Genomic DNA, 19,196 nt, shown 5'->3' with positions numbered 1-19,196 from the left:
GCCCAGAGTCATAAGAACCTTCTGGTCTGTTCCGAGTGTCCAGGTCCATGAACATATTACTGTATTATCTTGCCCCGGACACACGTGAGTATGGTGTTTATCCCAGTGTACCACCTACCAAACATCACAGGTTTCTCCCGGGTACTACTATGGTGTTCTCCTGTACCAGTAATCTACAATAATTGGCCCAGGGAAGGATAACTTTAGTCTCCCCTCCCAAGTTTTTCTAAGCCTCCGTTTTCTATAATAGTATGGCGTCTTTCGTATGGGTCTTAAATAGTTAAACTACGGTGTGTTGATTGAGAGGTTATTACCATGATAGTCGTGATACTATTATTAACTCGAGTCATAAAGCGAGTCTCCACGTCTTGAACAACATAAACACAAGACAAATAAATTAATGGCTGTAGAAGTGAATACAAATTAATAATCCTGGAGGAAAAGATGGGGAAGTTTACGGCTCTATTATTTATTTATTTTATTTTTTATTTTTTTCTTGAGGTTTTGCTTTGTATTTAAGCTATCTGTAGCGGATATCAATGAGTGTATTGTTGTGTCACCACCATGATAGGGAGGGAACATTTGGTCTTGGTGTGTCTGTCGGGTAAAAATTAAAATCGGGTCTTTGTTTCCATAACTCGTGTTCGCAAATATTTCAGATCTACATATTTAATTTATCACTCGTTGCCATTTATCAACCAGGTAAGATCTTTTTAGGGACGGTTAAACTTTTGACATTTCACAACTTAATTATCCTAAAAATTTGGTCACAATTAACACTGACCTTAAGGTGATAAGTGGTGAAATGATCTGTTAGAATTAAAGTTAAGAATGTTAGTTAGACACATTCATGTAGTATCCCCGAAAACTGAAGAATATTTCCGTTTTCTGTGAACACCACAACTTGCCACCTACTGGTCTAGATTCACAGATGGTCGTGCGAAATATCTACCTCTACGAAACAGGATATACTTGCGTAGTGGCTGCGACTAGACTATATTGTGTGGTGTTAATATTGTGTTTTGTTCATTTTGTGATGCTTCACCTGTTGGCTCTGCCTCTACTCTACCCCGTTGCTGGTCACATTCGCTTCCACCGTGCATGCGTGACTTATTTTGTACCGGCAATTTTTTTTTTCATAGCAGCGGATTTTAGGGGAGTTCAGGGCGTGAAGCCTCACATTTTTGGTGTCCACACATATTACAGAGCAATCACATTTTCGTGGCACCCAACTTTAAATACAGAAGAAAAAAGTTAGCGTCTTTAGGTTTATTTTTATTATGTCACTGACCAGTTAGTTTGACGTTATGTGTAGTTGGCAGCCTGGGGGATATAAGCTGGGATACTCCGTTCCTTACTTAGAGGCTTAAGTAAAAATAAATTTCCATAGCCAAGGCCTAGGCCTGTGAGTGTCTTACTAAAATTAAATAGTGTAGGACTCGGGGCTAACACTCGTCTGTACTGCACAGGGCTCCCACAGGCCTAAATCCGGCGCCGGTCCTTGTAACTAAAGTTATGAAAATGTTCTTAACTTGTTGACTTGGGCCAGAGAGAGAGAGAGAGAGAGAGAGAGAGAGAGAGAGAGAGAGAGAGAGAGTGTGTGTGTGGAGGCAACACGCACATCAACAAGGTCCACCGTGTCAAAGGATTATTTTCCGACACCTGACACTCCTGATTCTCTGGCCGGCGTCACAGGGATGCTCCCCTCTCCCCACCCTAACCTCCTGTCTTCTCCCGTTACCTCCCCTCCCATCTTCTCCCCTTACCCCCCTCTTCTCCCACCATTCTAGCTACTCTCCGTATCTCTCAGTACCTCCCCTTCACCTCACACGCGGACTGGGCACTATTTGGGGGCTGTGCCATTTCATAATGAGTTAGGCCCCATTCCACCCCACTAGCACTGTTAGTCATCTATGACCTCTGTAATTGTCACGATACTTAATAAGCTTATTATAAACTGCCTCAGTAAAAATCATATGCCAATGGAGACAGCCTTATAGACTTGACAGATTTGTCTTTATAAAATATATAGCGACATCAGTTTATGACAATGAAAGAGAGAATTTAAATGAACTAGAATAAAACAAATTGTTTGTTTAACTCTTCACAGAAACCAGAATCAATTGATATATATATTTTTTGTTTACATTTCTGAAAAAGTAGTGAGTCTCTGGTGGAATTACTCAGTTCAGTTGAGCATATAAGGGCGGCCTTCAGATGATCCTGCTCCTACTCCCTACATTCACTCATTTACTCGCCTCTCCCTCACCCTCATCCAGCCTCCCTCCCTCCCTTAGCCTACCACCATTATGTTCCTGCCCCCTCACTTCCTCTCTTACCCCCTACCCTCTCTTCTCCTCCCCTCTCATTCTTTTCTCCTTTCCATCTCCCATTCATCTTTTTTTCTTACTTCACCTTCCTACTCTTCCTCAACTCTCCCTTCATCCTTACCTTCATTCTCCTTCCCTCACTCCCCTCTCCCTCCCCCTCACCCTTCTCTCCATTCCTTCATCCCTCACCCCTCCCTTCCCTCATCCCTGTTCCTCACCCCTGACAAGCCCCTGTAAACACACCGGTGATGAGGACTGTACTTATATCCTAACCTTAGTCTAGCGGCAACAACATCTTGACAAATGTATTCTAGTGATCGTGACACATCTCATCATGGTAAATAATGGATTAACTAGTGCCTCTTTGCACTTGTCTCCTGCTAGAAATTCATCAACAAGTTCTTTTCTGATTACAGTTTTTAAGGTTCTGTTTGACAGTCCTGGATTGTATTAAACATTGTCATTGTTCGACGCGAGTTTCTCCAAGGCATCAACTCTATCATGTTGACTGAGGCCTATGTGAGAGGGGGATCCACAGCAGCTTGATCCTGACACCCCCGTCAACAAGACACATATGCTTGTGTCTGGCTTCAGAGACAAGCGGGTGACAGTCTGAGTTTAGGGTATCAAGAGCAAGTAGTGAGGATAAGGAGTCAGTGATGATGAGACTGTCAGTGGCAGTGTATTCAACAAGTTTCGGGGCTGTGGCAAATAGTTCAGTGTGTAGAGTGGATGACTAGTTACTAATTGTAGCTCCTTCCTCTATTACATTACCGTTAGGCTGAGTCACTTCCAGCCCTCCCACAGACAGTGTCAAGAGAGCCGTCAGTATAGATGGTCTGTGTGATGTTATTATCAGTCTGCAGGTTATGTATGTGGTCAAGAGCTCTCACTTTGGCAGTGTGTTGGATATAAGGATTATGTGTGGTCAGTCGTTTAGGCGAGTACGTGGGTGTTGTGATGTTGAAGGGAACTATCCGCCAGGGTGGTAGGAGGCGATGCTGTGTCTCAACTTTGTACAGATTGTCTAGTCAGGTCTAGGCCAATGTGTTGGACGCGGTGGTGGTGGTGGGGGGAGGGTGTGTGTGTGGTGGCACGGGAGGGGGATGGGGGTGTGATGGTAGGGGGGGTGTAGGAGAGGCCAGTTCTTGTACATTACTGCCCAGCTTCTTTAGAATATATAGCTGTAGGTCACTGGTGCTGTGTCCTTTGGCAGATAAACGTTACCTAACCTAACCTAACCTAACCTCTTGTCAAGTAATTTTCCCTAAAACTTCCGTCTTCCCTCCCTCCCTCCCTCTCTCCCTCTCTCCCTCCGTCCATCCTCTTCATTCATTCCCTCCTTCTCTACCCTCATCCTCCCCTCACTTAGTCATTTCCTGCCCCCCTCCCACCCTCCCCTTCACCGTGGGTCCTCGTGTCTGTTAATTAAGATGTACTCTCTCCTTCCTCCAACAGTGATCCTTTACCCACATGATCCTCCAACAGTGATCCTCCACCAGCGATCCTCCAACAGTGATCCTCCACCAGTGATCCTCCAACAGTGATCCTTTACCAGTGATCCTCCAACAGTGATCCTTCACCAGTGATCCTCCAACAGTGATCCTTCACCAGTGATCCAATACCCACGTGATCCTTCACCAGTGATCCTCCAACAGTGATCCTCCAACAGTGATCCTTCACCAGTGATCCTCCAACAGTGATCCTTCACCAGTGATCCAATACCCACGTGATCCTTCACCAGTGATCCTCCAACAGTGATCCTTCACCAGTGATCCTCCAACAGTGATCCTTCACCAGTGATCCTTCACCAGTGATCCTTCACCAGTGATCCTTTACCCACGTGATCCACCACTCTCTGATGGGACTTGATCCTTCACTGTTCAGACTTGATCCTTCACTAGTTGGACGGATTTAATGATTGAGAACTGACTTAGTGATTGAAAGAGCTGTTTAGTAGCAGGAGTAAGGCATAACACGAGAGAGAGAGAGAGAGAGAGGAATATCACGCTTGAACGCTCTCCTGTCAGAAGTTCATAGGAGCTAATTGACCATCTCTTTGTGAATTAAATTACAGAGAGTGGGAGGGAGGGGGGAAGAGATGTGCAGGGAGGGAATGGGTAAGATGGAGGGAGAGAGAGAGAGAGAGGGAGGGATGTGGAGGGAGATAATGAGTCAGATGGAGTGAGGGAGAGGTGTGGTAAAATCTCCAACAAACTACTTAGCTTCTCCTACAAACAAACCACCCAGGAAATCATTAAATTTCTACACACACACCACCAAAATAATAATAATAATAATAATAATAATAATAACAATAATAATAATAATAATAATAATAAGCCTGATTTAATAAGGTGGGACCCCAATACACCACTCGACAATATCACTTTACTACACAATTTACTGCTGAACTATTGGGGTTAACTACCTCATACACAACACATCAACAACCTCTTGATACCAACCTCCAAGAAAAATACTAAATAAACAATAAAATACTTTCTCCAATAGTATACCAGTTTACCCAAAAACAAAAACAACAATAAAAAAAAACAATTAAAAAACCTTTCAGTCACAAAGAGGTTCTTAATATATCCAATAAATTAATAAATAACTCAAATCACATACTAACTACCAACTACATTATTAAATCGTTTCAATTCCTACAAACTACCAATTAACCAACAAATCACCAAACGATCCAACTAGCCACATCAAGTCAATTAGGCAAATTCATCGTCAGCTATACCCCACAGTGTATAGCCGGCCGCTCAGTTCATCACATGGGACGTATTCAATTTACTTTACGAAGCGACAATTACCCCAGACTAAATCATTGGTCCTGTGATGCGGAAACCTACTAGATGCAGAAACCCTCAATGATGTAATTTATATATCCAGTTTATGACGTAATATTTAGGTTGATCCATTCTTTATTTTGGGTGGGCGACGTGATGGGGGTGTGTTGTGTGGAGCCGTGTTTTGTGGGGTTCGAGGGGTGTACGTAAAGCCGTTTTCTGTGGGAAGGGGTTCAGGAGGGGTGTATGCATAAAGCCGTATTTTGTGTGAGAGTGGGGGGGGGACGTGTTGTAGGATGGAACTTTCAGATGCCAAATTCCTAGAGATCCTGCACGTAAACACAAGGACTTTTACCCCCAGGTCATCCAAGAACCCTGACCTAAAAAAAAAAAAAATCTAATTAAAGATAAAATACTAACTCTTATGGTTTGCGTCTTAATATAAATGTTTGGGATAAATTACAACAAATTCAAAATATCTTCTTCTCAATATTGCAATGAAATTTAGATCCCGGTAATTGTAATTGGATATCTTAGTAGTATTATCGAATTTTATGTACAAAACTGTACTACTCTATAAGCAATAACATTTGCGATTTTAATAACCCTAAAACTGTAGTTAATTTTCCATCTGTTCTACGATATTGTCTGTAACTAATATGTTCTTCTTGTATCATAGAAAATCTTTGCTTAAATTGGAAAACAAACGTGAATTATGAAATTTTAGTTATACAGTACAGTGGTCGGGTTGTCAGGTGGTCGCGGAAATTCAGTGACATGATTGAATTTCCTGCCCAACGACCTATCATGAATTTCAGTTTATCATGTGACGTGTATCGTTGACTGACTCTGGTTACTCTCAGGAGCCTCTCAAAAGACTGTCTCAGGAGCCTCTCAAAGAACTGTCTCAGGAGCCTCTCAATGACTGTCTCAGGAGCCTCTCAAAGAACTATATCAGGAGCCTCTCAAACACAACATGGGCTCACCAGTTACATAAACAAACTGTTCATGAAACATTCCAGTATTCTTTATCATTCTATTAAAAAACAGATCTAGAGTCGTGGATATATGTTGAAGCCTTGAAACCAATATGGGACTACTGAAGGTTATTGTTGGGTTGTGTGTGTGTGTGTTGTAAAGTGCCAGGGGTCATATACACCATTATTACTGCTACAGATTATTATTAATGAGTATTTAGTTGGTCAATAGTGATTTCCCTGTTAAGCAGCTCGCCATAATACTGACGGTGTGTATTGCATAGTGGTTAAGTTAAACGATAATGTGTATGTCGAATGTTCCAACACAAGACGAGAAAAGTCTTGTTTTCATTCCGTTGACAGTGTTACCACAACCTGGTAAATAATACACCAACACTCAGTAGCATGAGTCACACACCAACACTCAGTAGCATGAGTCACACACCAACCGCTTCATGTTACTTTAGTTCGGTAAGTTCGTCAATGATTTTTTGTCTTATTGTTTGTTTTTTATCATCTATAATCTGTCTCACAATATTTTCTTCACTGTATCAACTTTTACTGCCTGTCACTCGCAACGGTTTACCTCACTGTAGTTGATGAGGCTGGCTGGACCCCTGCCAGGAGTTGCTCTAATGAACGGCGCCCAGCCTTATACGTCACTCCTCTCTGAAATGTTTACCCAACACATCACTATTAGACAAGTTGGTACTTCTAATTAGATTCAATCATTAGTCCAACTAGCTTCAGACATATCAATTGTCTGTGTGTGCTGGTGTGAAAGTTAACAGTTGAGAGACACTTTTACATATGACTGGATTAGATACATCGAAAGATATTTCAATAGGTTTCATTAAGGATGAGACTGGTTATAGACAAGGAACAAGGACTTGCAGTCACCTATTTACCTTACTGTACTAATTTGTGTAAAACTACAATAATTAAACGTCAGCTCTAGTTGACAACCCAAACAAATTACTCATCACTCACTTCTCTCGGACATGAACCCGGGGAGAGAGAGAGAGAGAGAGAGAGAGAGAGAGAGAGAGAGAGAGAGAGAGAGAGACTATTATACTGTTTATATTTATGTATAACGTTTCACTGACCAGGCACACTCACCCCCAGCCCCTCTGACTTACGACCCCGGTAACCCAAGACTATTGCTTATGTAAGTAGTGTACGCCACATGCAAGCTTGCCACATGATAATAACCAGACGATGAGGAACTTGACGCGTGACATATATAAACTCGTTTTAAAAGCGGTCAGATGCATTCTGTATGTGCTAAAGTTGTGCTGATTGGTGGGCGGACGTAGCACTTACCTCACACAACACACAGCTGTACCACACACACACACACAAACTAACCATTCCCTACTTATCAGAATCTAGGCGCTAATAAAACAAGAACATAACATAAACAACTTGGTCTAAAGTCTTGTTTAATTTATTTATTTCATTATTGGAATTTTCGTCCACTTGGGAAATTGTTTCAGAACATTTCCTCCCTCTGCTCGACCCGACACGTCTATATCCTTGACCCAGACGTGTACAGGTTCCTCTGTCATTTCCGTTCAGACAGACAGACAGACAGCTGAACATGTTTCACTGTTATAAACTTGTGATATTATTATTGTCACGTTCAATCTTTAAATAGGTCCTGACAACACCGGGTAGGACGGAGAGAGACTTGAACACCCTCCTGGTCCCTACTTGGCGTCCAACAGATACCAGTGCCATTATACCGAGTCTTTTTTTAATAAGCAACTAATGAGAAACAATCAGCATCCCACGACGAGCACCAGACTCAATCTGTCATTACATTATTTTCATTATGTAATTTACGAACTTGATGAATAACAACGTTTACCCTAACAGCCCTGTCCACTATAATGGTCCTAACTACCGTGTACAGAACAAGCACACATCAACACCTAACCTTTGTATATATTCAATTACTTTCGTTAGTATTTTCCATGAATTTAAGGAACAATAAATAATTTGTTATCAATATAACTCCAGCCAAATGTAATTTTAATTTAAATAACTAAAGACGACATTTAATTACTTCGGAACATTAATATGAATGACTGATTCGAACTGCTTCGAAATTTAGTTGTCTTTGAGCAGTTCACACGACAGAGGGTCAGTGTGGTGGTGGTGTGTGTTGTGGTGAGGACAGTGGGCGTCGTCTGTGGTGTTCAGAGTGTCTACTGAGGGCATAACTACATCGGGTTTAACAAGTTACAGATTATGGTAGGTGTTGTGGGTATATGCTTTTCAGATCATTCTACGTATCTTGCATCAACGAACTGCCTCACACGAGAACCTTAAGTGTCGGTAAAATTTTGCATAAACGTTTTTATTTTGACTTAAACTTTTGACAGATAAACCTTAAGTATGCTTCTTTACTTGTGCCGTGTATTTTTTTAACACAAGATACTGAGGATTGGTGTTTATTTACAGAGGCTACAAGAGGTAATGTGTGGTGCGTGGTTTCCCTGCTGCGTACTGCTGCTGCCTCTCCTCTTCTTCACGGCCCTGGGTAAGTCCCATATAACCGGTATGTGTAAGGAACCATTCATCAATTTAGATAGTTATTTACGCAGTTATTTGTACCCAAACGTCTTGTACCTTACTTCTAAATCATTCGTCATTCAGGACTTTTCTCCATGTGCCGTATCTGGGAAATGTTTAAAGCAAATTTGCAGGGAGTAAGTGTGCAGGTAGCTGAAGTGCTCGCAATAATAAGACTGCAAAATAAATAAGTTGGCCTTATAGCGTTAAGTTTATACAATAGGGTAAATTTCTCCTTTTAAGAGTTCTTCCAGGTACAACAGTGTTTATCCCCAGATGTCTTGTGTGTGCCCGTATCGCCTTGTTGCCTCTGTTAAAATCCCTCCGTTTTTTACTCGACAAGTATCAATGGCTGTGTTAAATTATCCTTAAACCAAAATATTTATATCCTTGTTATTTTCTGATGGTAGTAGTTTTAATGTAGTGGTAATATTGTGTGAATTGGAAGAAACTGGTCTACAGTAAGTGTTTTAAATCCTTTTTGATAATCGGCTAATCAGGCCTCTAGGTTGCACTAGTGGCACTACTTCGTCTTTCGCGGCGACAAAACCATAATGCGTCCTGATCCAGCTCCGTTTTGTTCTCTGCTCTGTGTACTGTAGGTTGACGAGTCCCACGGCTAGGAAGTTACCTTAGGTTTAATTTAGAAGTGGCCCCGACCTACGACGGTGTTAAGTGCAAAACGGTGTAATTGCAGAGTTTTAAATAAATTTTCCATGAAAACTCTCTTTCGGCTGTCGTCAGTAACTACCTGATGATCTATAGCTTGGTGATCAGACTTCATGATTGTTGGCCTTGGGTATCGTCTTTACATTATCTTGGTGCAGTAAAGTGTAACCATAAGACATAACTTATGGTCGTGTAGTTAAGCTGTTCCCTGTAGGCTGCTGTGTTTATTATTATTACCCAGTCGTTGTATTGCTTTAGTAGTTGCAGGATTTTCACTGACATTTGTAGAGTATCGGGGTCTGCAGAGACCTTCCCACTTGAACCATGTATAGTGTTTGAATGAAATAAAACCGTGAAGAAGTTGCCTGAATCTAATAATTGGTCTTAAAGGAATTAAGACGATAATGGTTCTGGTATGAAATAAACTCCACGTATTACGGTTCCTCCAGTAATGATATGCATGAAATTCATTATTTATAACTACAAAAAGTAAACTGCTCTTGTCTTCTCAGGGAGTGCACCAGGGGTAATGAGAAGTTGCTGCCACGGCGATTCTATTGTTGAGCACGGGCAGGTGGTGCTGAGTCTCCCCACTTGCTGCCTCACCCTCGTCTGTGTGCATGGTGTTATTCTGCCAAACTATCACCCTCGACCCGAAGCCATGCACTGTAAGTCAACACTATAGTATACGTAGTTTAGAAGCTCCTGTTCTGTTGACCCGGTACTCGGTATTTTTCTCTACTGCTGAATCTCCCCTAAATGGGAGCCACCTTGCTGTTGGGGGAGGGGGCGCTGGCTTGAGTCCCGGATAGCCGTACCAGGGGAGGTGCAGATGGAACACTCTCCCACGGGATCTTGGTGGTTAAGCTGCGCCGCACGTTGTCCTGCCTCGGATATGAAGCCGGTAAAAAGAGCTGCCATCCGCTCGAGTTGGTAACACGGGGGATGCTGTCGGAGCTAACAACCTCTGCGGCATTCTCCCTGCTTTGATTGCCTGAAGATGTCGGGCAGGCCCTAGCTGGCACAGTGGACGGACGTGCGGCGGGGTAGCTCCTTTTACTCCCGAGAGTTATCTGCCCCAACGGGTCGTATGGCCCTGATTCCTGTCATTTCCTACGGGGGGGACCAACTGGGGCCCTCAAGAAGTACACGCTAACCCTGATATAAGTACCACAATAGCCATGCTGGGAATCCTTGATCAACTTTTGCTTCTCCAGGTGGTTTCGAATGGATCGAAATTATTGCTTCCAGCAATTTGCCTACAATAGATTTTAAGGACGGATCAAGCTATCGGCGCCGCCTGGTGGGCTTGTCACACTGTTGCATATTCCTTAACTACTATTGATATGTTGTTAGAGCTATTTAGGATAGATCAGAGTTGCAGAAAACCACTGCTTGTTGTCGTGACAAGTAATCTATTTAAGATTTTATCCGTATACTGCTCACTGTTGTAATTCCTTCCAGATAATTAAAATGAAGTTACAAAATTTTTCACTCTAAAATGAGTTCGTTTTTTGTGACCTGCCGCTGTAGGCGCTATTATAGGAACGAGTGACTTGTAAGTTTAACACAATCTTACAGGTTGTGAGTTCGACGGACTGATGTATCCTGACGGCGCCCAGCTGACGGCTCAGTGTTTCCTCTTGACGTGTAGGCGAGGAGTCTGGTCCCCCACACACCGCATAGAGGACTGCTGTACGGTCAAACTCCTCTTATAACTGATATTCAGATCTGTATTTCTTAAACTTTACCGATGTATATAATTCCTTACATGATGATTGGGAACTTTCTTGTTGTATTATTTGTTTGTGAAATTGGTCGCCCATTTAGGGTGTATATAGCCATTAACACCTATTGGTTATTCTATGCAATATTCTTGTACAGGTAAACATTGCTACCTGTACAACGACCCGCACATACGAACCTTCGACGACTATCGCTACGACTGGCACGGCACCTGTAACTACTCGGTGGCCCAGAGTGACTTCACCTATAAACCTGACGTGGGTATATTCAGTGATTTTGAAAGTTGTAATGGGCGCGCCTCTTGCCTGGCTCACACCACCTTCAAGGACAACCCCCATACGGCCATCACCATCTGGAGCGAAGACGTGTTTAATGTAAGCTGATCTACATTATGCTGTGGTTGACATAATTTTTTTTTACATTTATTATTACAACTATTAACGCGATGGATTCTTAAGCGTTTGATTAATGAACTAATTGTAATGAAGTTTTGCTCTTGTGAACATTGGAAGAGGTTGAAATTTCGTGTACAGTATTTCCGATATCAATGTAGCACAGTACCGGTTGAATTTGTTCTTTGAATACTTTTTACCGTTAATTATTGGTGTGGATGTTTGTATACATATAAAAGTTTTATCAAGAATGGACGCTTCATTTAAAAGTAGCAATTATAAGTGATTATAGATGCTAAGTAAACAGTTCAACTCGCTGAAACCAAACTTGTTAACATAGGTACTTGGTGAAGAGCAAAGTTTAAAATAAGTGAATTAAATTAACTGTTAAATGCCTGGAACTATAATATTTTTATCTAAATAAAATAAAATTATATAAAGTACTCTTAAAACTTTTGGACAGCTTGTTGTGAACGGTGACACTTACGTGGTACCTGTGGCGGGGGCTCATGCAGTCCAGTCTGACGGCGTCAACCACCCGGTGCTGGCGTGGCGGGACGGCGGCTGTGTGTACCTTTTGGGGTCGTCCAAGCTGGTGGTAAGACTGTTTATTAACCTGTTAATCATAGGCTAGACAAATAGGCCAATCAGAGGATAGACAAAGAGGCTGATCAGAGGATAGACAAAGAGGCCAATCAGAGGATAGACAAAGAGGCCGATCTTGATGTATGTAACACTAATGATTGTGGGCCATTACCGTTTGTCTGCCCAAGCTTATCCCCAAATGACAACCTAAGAATCAAACCAGTCGGTAATTGGTTGAAGCCTAACTCGGTTTACTGGATTTGGGCATTACGTGCCACGTTAGCCCTCGTGTTATGAATCCATTAAGTGGGCAGAATCGCGAGTTAATGGAATTGCCCTTAAACTGAGGCTAGTCCGCTTATATCAGACTTACCCTTAAACTGAGGTAGGTTAGTCTGTTACAGGAATTGCCCTTAACTGAGGTAAGTCGACCTATTGGACCTTTCTAAAGACACTTGTTGGATGACGTACAGTCGCTCGACTTAAACGTCACAAATGAACCCTTCAGGTGCAACACTGTCGGCACCGGCTGGACGTGTGGGCGTATCCGAGTCTCGTCAACCAGCTGGACGGTCTCTGTGGCCACTACAACTTCTACCAAGACGACGACTTCACCAGCAGAACCATGGAGGTCCACCCTCTGCAGTACTGGCCTTCGGCGTTCCCCGAGTCTTGGCGGGTGAGTTCTGGTGTTCTCACTCTTGTATGATGTGGGGGAGGAGGGGGGTAGTCTAAAATGTTTTGACTATGTACGAGTAAATTGGCCCAATTCTATTCTTTACTTTTGTATTAGCTGTTTTACTTGTATTAATCTACTAAATTTTACTGGTGATATTTGTATCCGTTTAAAGAATAAATTTAACTTCCCGTTTTATATCCTGGACAACATTACTTTCAGACGAACGAGCAGATGGACCCAAGGTGTGAGGGTCCCTGTCTTGGTTGTTGGCGAGATAGAGCGGTGAGTCTGTTACACTACAGCTCCCTTCCTTCTATATCGGTTAATTACTAGATAACAAGAATATCCATTTCTAGACAAACTGTTACATACGGAGATTCGGATGAAGACCATTGTCATGTTCAGACGATTAAACATTCATTCCTTTTTATACCTTATTCAAAAAAGGGGAAACTTGTTGAAAGTTTGTGTGAATCATATATAAATAATTAAGATCCTAAACTGGTAATTCACGTGATTTAAACCCCCCAAGATTTACGGTGTACATGTTGGTGGATGGTTCCTGTGTGTTCCGAAGTTGATGTTATGTTTCCACTCACCCAGGAGGATCCTTGCAAAGCGGAGGAGAACCAAAGGAAGGAGTACACTGCCACCTGTCGCCGGCTGCTGTACCCCATCATCGCCACAGACACTGACCTCGTCTCTCACGTCGGTAAGTCCGGGTGTGAAGTGTTGGGTAGGATTTATTCATGACGCGATGGGTGTAGGGGTTTATGAAGGACATGGCGGTCAGGAGAGGGTTAATCTTCTAGAATTATGTTGTTCAGGGTTTAAGCTGTGATGATTTTCTTAAATCTAGGTCTGTAATTTGAGTGTGGTTAGTAGTTTACTATCTCAACCAGTTGTAGTTTAAATATTAAAAAAAAAAATACTTACTTTTTCACTGACGCCGCTAGTCATAGGAAATAGTGGTGTTAGTGACAAGGTTTCTCCTACAGAGGCGTGCGCATTAGACTTGTGTGTGATGCGTCAAAACGGCGCGACCCAGGCGGAGGTAGACTACTGGAGCTGGCAGATGCAGGTCATCGTCCAGCAAACAAAGATCATCATCGCCAAGACACTGAGTGAGTCTCTCCCTCATCCCACTTAACAATTTTCTTTTGTTTTCCGCCACCCGTGTCGTGCGATTTGGAAATGGCGGAGGTCTGTGTTTGAAAGATAAACATTTTAACATTATAAATTACACCGGAAAGTATTTTCGCTAAACTATGGATATAAGAGTACAGTATAGCTTTTTCCCAGAGGCGTTCAACAATCGTTTTTGTCCAAAAGTTGTGGTATTTTGAACTTATTGTGGGGATGACGCCTTCATCAAGGTTAGTTTAATGTTACTGCTTTGATCAGTCACTCCTGGCAGACTCTTAAGTTGCTCCTCGGCCAACTCTTATTGAGGGGTGTACTTAAAGGCTCCAATTCAATCTGAATCTAACCTGTCACTATTGCTTGCCACCCCGAGTTTGTCCTTGGCTTGCCATACGGTAACGGTCCTCCCCAACATTTTGTAAACTCTGGGTCCCATTTACTATTGGACGCACGTAATACAGTACTGTTTACTTGTTGTTTTACGTCTGTCACCAGTTACATACTTTTTACATGTCATCTTTAAAAGAAAATGGCGAGAGGGTTTCCTCCTATCTGGTCAAGAAATTGCACGATACTGTAGTTTCCTGAATTGGCAAGGATCACTCTGGAAACCCTGAGTTATCATTCCATAGCTTTCACTCTTGACCAGGAGTTTTACCATTTTTAGTGACGTGAAGTGTTAGAATTGTTGTTTTACAGATTATAAATGTCCCCAGTTTGTTAAAATGAAAGTGTCATAACCAGAAAAGATCTGTACTGTTGTCCTCTATATATATAATCTGTTGCAGTCCGTAACCTTCATCTTCTAATCTGTAGCCGGCTGGGTACCGAACGCCTCCCCTGTGCCTACCATGGGCATGTGTGTACCTGGCTCCCGCTGGATGGACGAGTGTAATTGGTGCTCCTGTATCGACAAGGGCGTGGGCGCCTGCACTAGGAGGGGCTGTAATCCAGGTGAGTCACTTTTACTGTATTAAATAGTTTGGTTGCCATTACAGATCGACGTCAGGTTGGGAAAACCCTGATCGGTAGTAAAATTACTTTAATGCACTTCTTATATTATTACAAAGTGCTGTAGACAGGCTTTCAATAGTTAATCGCTAAGGAGAAAATCCAGTTTAAATACTGAACACTTAAAACAGACACCTATTTAAATGGATAACTCACGCACGGACATTAGGAGGCAAAACAGAATGGTAACTTTATTTAAATTCATATTAAACATCCTAAATATTATACTTAACAATAATAACTTGTCTGTCGAGTTGAATACTGTACAGGTCCGCCAAGAAGATAAATACTGTACCCAGACAACACACAGAGCTCAGGATTCACGAGTCGCCAGTATTGTATTTGGTTAATTTCTCAGTTTAGTTGTGGATTGATACAGGTTTGCTGAGAATTTACCAACAAATTGGTTCAACTGGTAAGCTTGTGAAAATAATTGCTCAAACCCCGAAATCGATTCAGATTCGTGTAAATCTTTCGTCTTTAAATGGAAGATTAGTAAAAATGGTATATTGGCACGTGTTGTGCTGTACTTGGTCGGAACTTTTGAGGAATATTTAAACATGAATTTTTAACAGACTATATTAATGTGAAACCTTTTTGGTGTGTAGAGTACGAGCACGAGCTGGGGGAGAAGTTCTGTGAAAACGGATCTATTTGGAGGAGGGACTCGTGTAACTGGTGTGAGTGCGTTGGTGATGGCGCCATCTGCACCCATCACAACTGCGGTAAGTCTTTCATTTATTAGTGTTGTAAATAATACAGGAGGTACTTAGAGCTGCGAGGAATAACCAGCAGTTAGTTGTAAAGGTGAAGCCGTATGACAAAGTAGTTATAGTTATCAGACTGCACATGTCTTTTCATCAAGTTTAGCCTCGACCATTGGTAACTATTTGTGTGAGGGGGAAACTTTGTGTTTTTAAGATGACATTTTTTAACGAATAGGAAATAAAATTGTTTGTTTTATTTCGTGGTTTGTAAGAAGACTGCCACAGATTCAGCCGCTTCAAATTTATGGGAGTAAGGACGTTTTGAAATGGCTTTCCAAATAATTTCAGATTACATTTTTACTTTACTTCTAATGCATTATACATCGACAGACTTCCATAATAAATAGTTATAAATTATGACCACAAATCCAGTACAGATCGACGTTCCTTCCCAATGTTTGGACACCTGTACAGAATCTTATACTGTACATACAGACCCGTAGGTATGGTTACGGGTGTCTTATGGTATTCGAACTTTAACAAAAAATAAATTGTCTAACACTACAGCATTTCATTTTAGTTAATGTCTAAAAAATTTGTCATTTTTATTTCTGCCCCAATGACTTATCTTGTAAAAATTTGTCACTTGAGCAAATTATTGTTGTTCTGTTATGACGTTTGTCTCGATGTATTGATTTTTAGTTTCGTGTCCTTTTTTGTTCGATAGATCAAATAGTTCAATTATTTAGTCATCGACCTTTGTCGTTATAAACTGAAAAGTTGTCGAAATATAATGTAAGATTGGGTATATGGGGCTAGTGATCGTGACGTCCACAGGAAGATTTATATATTGTTCAAACTGAAGGATAACTTTTCAAATATGTAGGGACTCGCTCGCCCATCAAAGAGATCCTGCACTGGGCGGGTGTCTTCTCTTGAGAGCTTAAGAGACGCAGGTGGTGTAACATTGAAGTGTGTGACGTATACAAGTGATGGAACACTGTGATGATCACTCAGTAGTGATGAAAAGTGTCCAACTGAACCAATACTTGATCCACTTATTCCCCAAAACCTGGACAAAGGAATGAAGTGATTAAATAATGAAGGTCACTTTACTGAGGAAAAAGCTAGTTTCCTTTCAGTAGTGTCAATTGCAGTACACTTGTCGGGCGCCAACACCACTATAAGCCAGACTTTAGCAACAGGTTCTGTAAAAGACCGGATAAGGAACTACGGGAAGGCTTTGTGATAATGCTCAATTTCTCTTCCACCAGAGGATCATTGCAACTACATTTCTACCAGTGGGAAACCTCCGTGCCCCATGGATTGTGGTATTCACTATGTTAACGACCAAGAGACGGGATGTGAAGTGTGCGAATGTGATCCTGGGAATCCTGGACATCCTTTTGACAAGATCACTGCCTGCCCACCACCGAGCGCATCCTGCCCCACCGCGTGCTTAGTTAAAAATCCAAACACCGGGTGTGTGGAGTGTAACTGTTACCCGTGAACATAAACTCTCTGATCCATCTTTAGTAACCTTTACCATAATTTATCCTGAAAATCTGGACTCACTAGTGTAGGTGTTTGGTTCATTCTATCTTCCACACCATCAAACCAAATGATATTCTTAATGTTTGTCCTCGTACTAAAAGCAATGTTTTAATAAATAGTGTCGAAGCTTGTTATACTGTATACCTTTCCATAGGTTTGTGTACCGTCTATATCGTTGGATTTAAATAGGATTATGGTGGTAACACTTATATTATATAGTTTTAACCAACAAATTAAAGGAACGCTCCGTCAAAGATAATGTCGCCCTCCTGTACCGTGAACAAGTCTGTCGGTGAACACACGCAGGCACTACAGTCTGGCTACCAAGTGCTCTGACTTTTCTGTGTTTATCAAGCGTGTTTCATGTTGCCAATTCTCGCTACTACTCCTCAATGTCTCATTTTTTCCAACATTCACATTTAAAAATAATTTCATGGTGTCATCGTGGCAATACAATTACTGATTGAATTAAGTGACGCTAAATTCTGACGATATTTCGTTGGTAGAGAGTACTAGAAAAAGATAGTTAAGGCAAAACAAAATAAATGACTAGGCATCCGAGGTTCCTGCAATGACCACTAGGGTCACAAAGCAAGAATCCTTACACGTCATAGTAGCAAAAGATTACCACAAGGGTCGCTTAGGAATGACTGATGACTTATTAATGCCTTACAAATGGATCTCGGGTTCTGATAATAAGCAAGCCACGTTTCTTTGTACACTGTATGAAAGCGGTTAAGGAGGTATTAAAGACTGAGGAAGCATGAAACCAAGATAGATTAGTCTGATAAAAACAAGTTAACTCGGCAACAAGTAACGCCAAACACTGTAGGGAGGATTAAAGATCTTGCTCAAAATCATGGCTGAATTATCACCCACAGCGAATCACTGAACAATGTACAAAATTGGATTGTTGAAAGTTTATTTAATAAGAGATTAAACATGATATGTTCTAACCGGAAGCAGACAGTTACCTTCTCCCAGTAATGAGTTTAATGAAGGTCAAGTGTTATGAGGTCAATTATGGGGAATATTCGCCTGAAGACGGACAACCACAACATTAACTTTGGCCAGCAACACCGCCTCTTCCCTCGGTTAGTAACCATTTATTAACCACAAGTAAAACTGCCTGCTGGCTTCGCTCTGGTTACGTATATACTGCATAACCGTGTTTGCCACAATTTGCCCTCCCTGACATTCAGGACTTCACCTATCCTAGACACGGGTAAACATCAGTCGGGAAAGATTGTTTTGGTTCTTGCCTTGACCACCCGTGGGTCTATGGTCAATAGTAAGAAGTGTGTAAAGTTTCAGGTCTCTTAACTGCTTCCGTTTTTAGCAATAGTTGGAACAGACACATTTACGTCCATTTTTAGTCGTATTATGGATTCATTACGGCTTAAAAACAAATGTGCAGTCTAGTTGTAAGGAGACTACTGTTTATAGCATACATAACTGCTGCCTCAAACAACAACTCCAAACAGGTCTCAAGGGTACAGTCAATTCTCGGTACATTAAACACAATGATAGACTACAAACATAACAATGATGAAGGACTTCCTCATCATAGAAAAAAAAATCACCTTCGACACGTACTATAACGACCATCATGTGTTCTAAGACGGCAGTAAATAACATAAGGACCTGTATTACCTCCGGCACCAGGGTGAGTCGGCATTGGCAGTATCTTCTCACGCCCTCTGGGAAAGATGACTTGAAGGAAGTGGAGGAAATCCCAGAGGACCTCTCCTCACCTTGCACAAGTCTCAAGGTTCCCTGGGGAGATAATTCAGAGATATTAGTCATAGTTTTGAGGGCAGGAAGGGTAATTGTAAAGAAGGGTGAGGTTAAAGATAGGAAGGTTGTAAGGCAGGGAAACGAATAGCGGGTTAAGGATAAACTAGCAGGGTAAAAACGGTAGACGGCACAAAAGAAATGCGTTTTGAGACGAAGGACGCTAGAAAAGGGGCGATAAAGGCAAAATTGAAGAACAATATCCCGCAGATTTTTCGTTTGTGATTTACT

The 19,196-nt window shown here is 41.7% G+C and overlaps 1 protein-coding gene across 1 annotated transcript; it reads left to right on the top strand.

Annotated features, from left to right (window-relative positions):
• Positions 1 to 8,262: 8,262 nt before the first annotated feature.
• Positions 8,263 to 17,292, top strand: LOC121871934 (mucin-5B-like). The gene is made up of 13 exons (XM_042374535.1): positions 8,263 to 8,364; positions 8,575 to 8,653; positions 9,867 to 10,022; positions 10,936 to 11,049; positions 11,239 to 11,474; positions 11,956 to 12,090; positions 12,586 to 12,756; positions 12,976 to 13,038; positions 13,360 to 13,468; positions 13,755 to 13,880; positions 14,716 to 14,853; positions 15,519 to 15,635; positions 16,892 to 17,292. Exons 1-13 carry the CDS (start codon positions 8,362 to 8,364, stop codon positions 17,125 to 17,127), a joined length of 1,683 nt encoding a protein of 560 aa, XP_042230469.1. The 5' UTR covers positions 8,263 to 8,361; the 3' UTR covers positions 17,128 to 17,292.
• The last annotated feature ends 1,904 nt before the right edge of the window (positions 17,293 to 19,196 follow it).

This window comes from Homarus americanus, unplaced genomic scaffold, assembly GCF_018991925.1.
Source record: "Homarus americanus isolate GMGI-L3 unplaced genomic scaffold, GMGI_Hamer_2.0 scaffold48416, whole genome shotgun sequence".
NCBI classification, from domain to species: Eukaryota; Metazoa; Arthropoda; class Malacostraca; order Decapoda; family Nephropidae; genus Homarus; species Homarus americanus.
Note: the sequence above shows the minus strand (reverse complement) of the source record. Positions and strands in the feature narration are given on the sequence as shown.

Excerpts from the sequence above, each read along its gene's own strand:
- LOC121871934 (XM_042374535.1), top strand. Across the intron at positions 14,854-15,518 it reads TAGGAGGGGCTGTAATCCAG|AGTACGAGCACGAGCTGGGG; the intron begins GTGAGTCACTTT and ends TTTGGTGTGTAG. Across the intron at positions 15,636-16,891 it reads CTGCACCCATCACAACTGCG|AGGATCATTGCAACTACATT; the intron begins GTAAGTCTTTCA and ends CTCTTCCACCAG.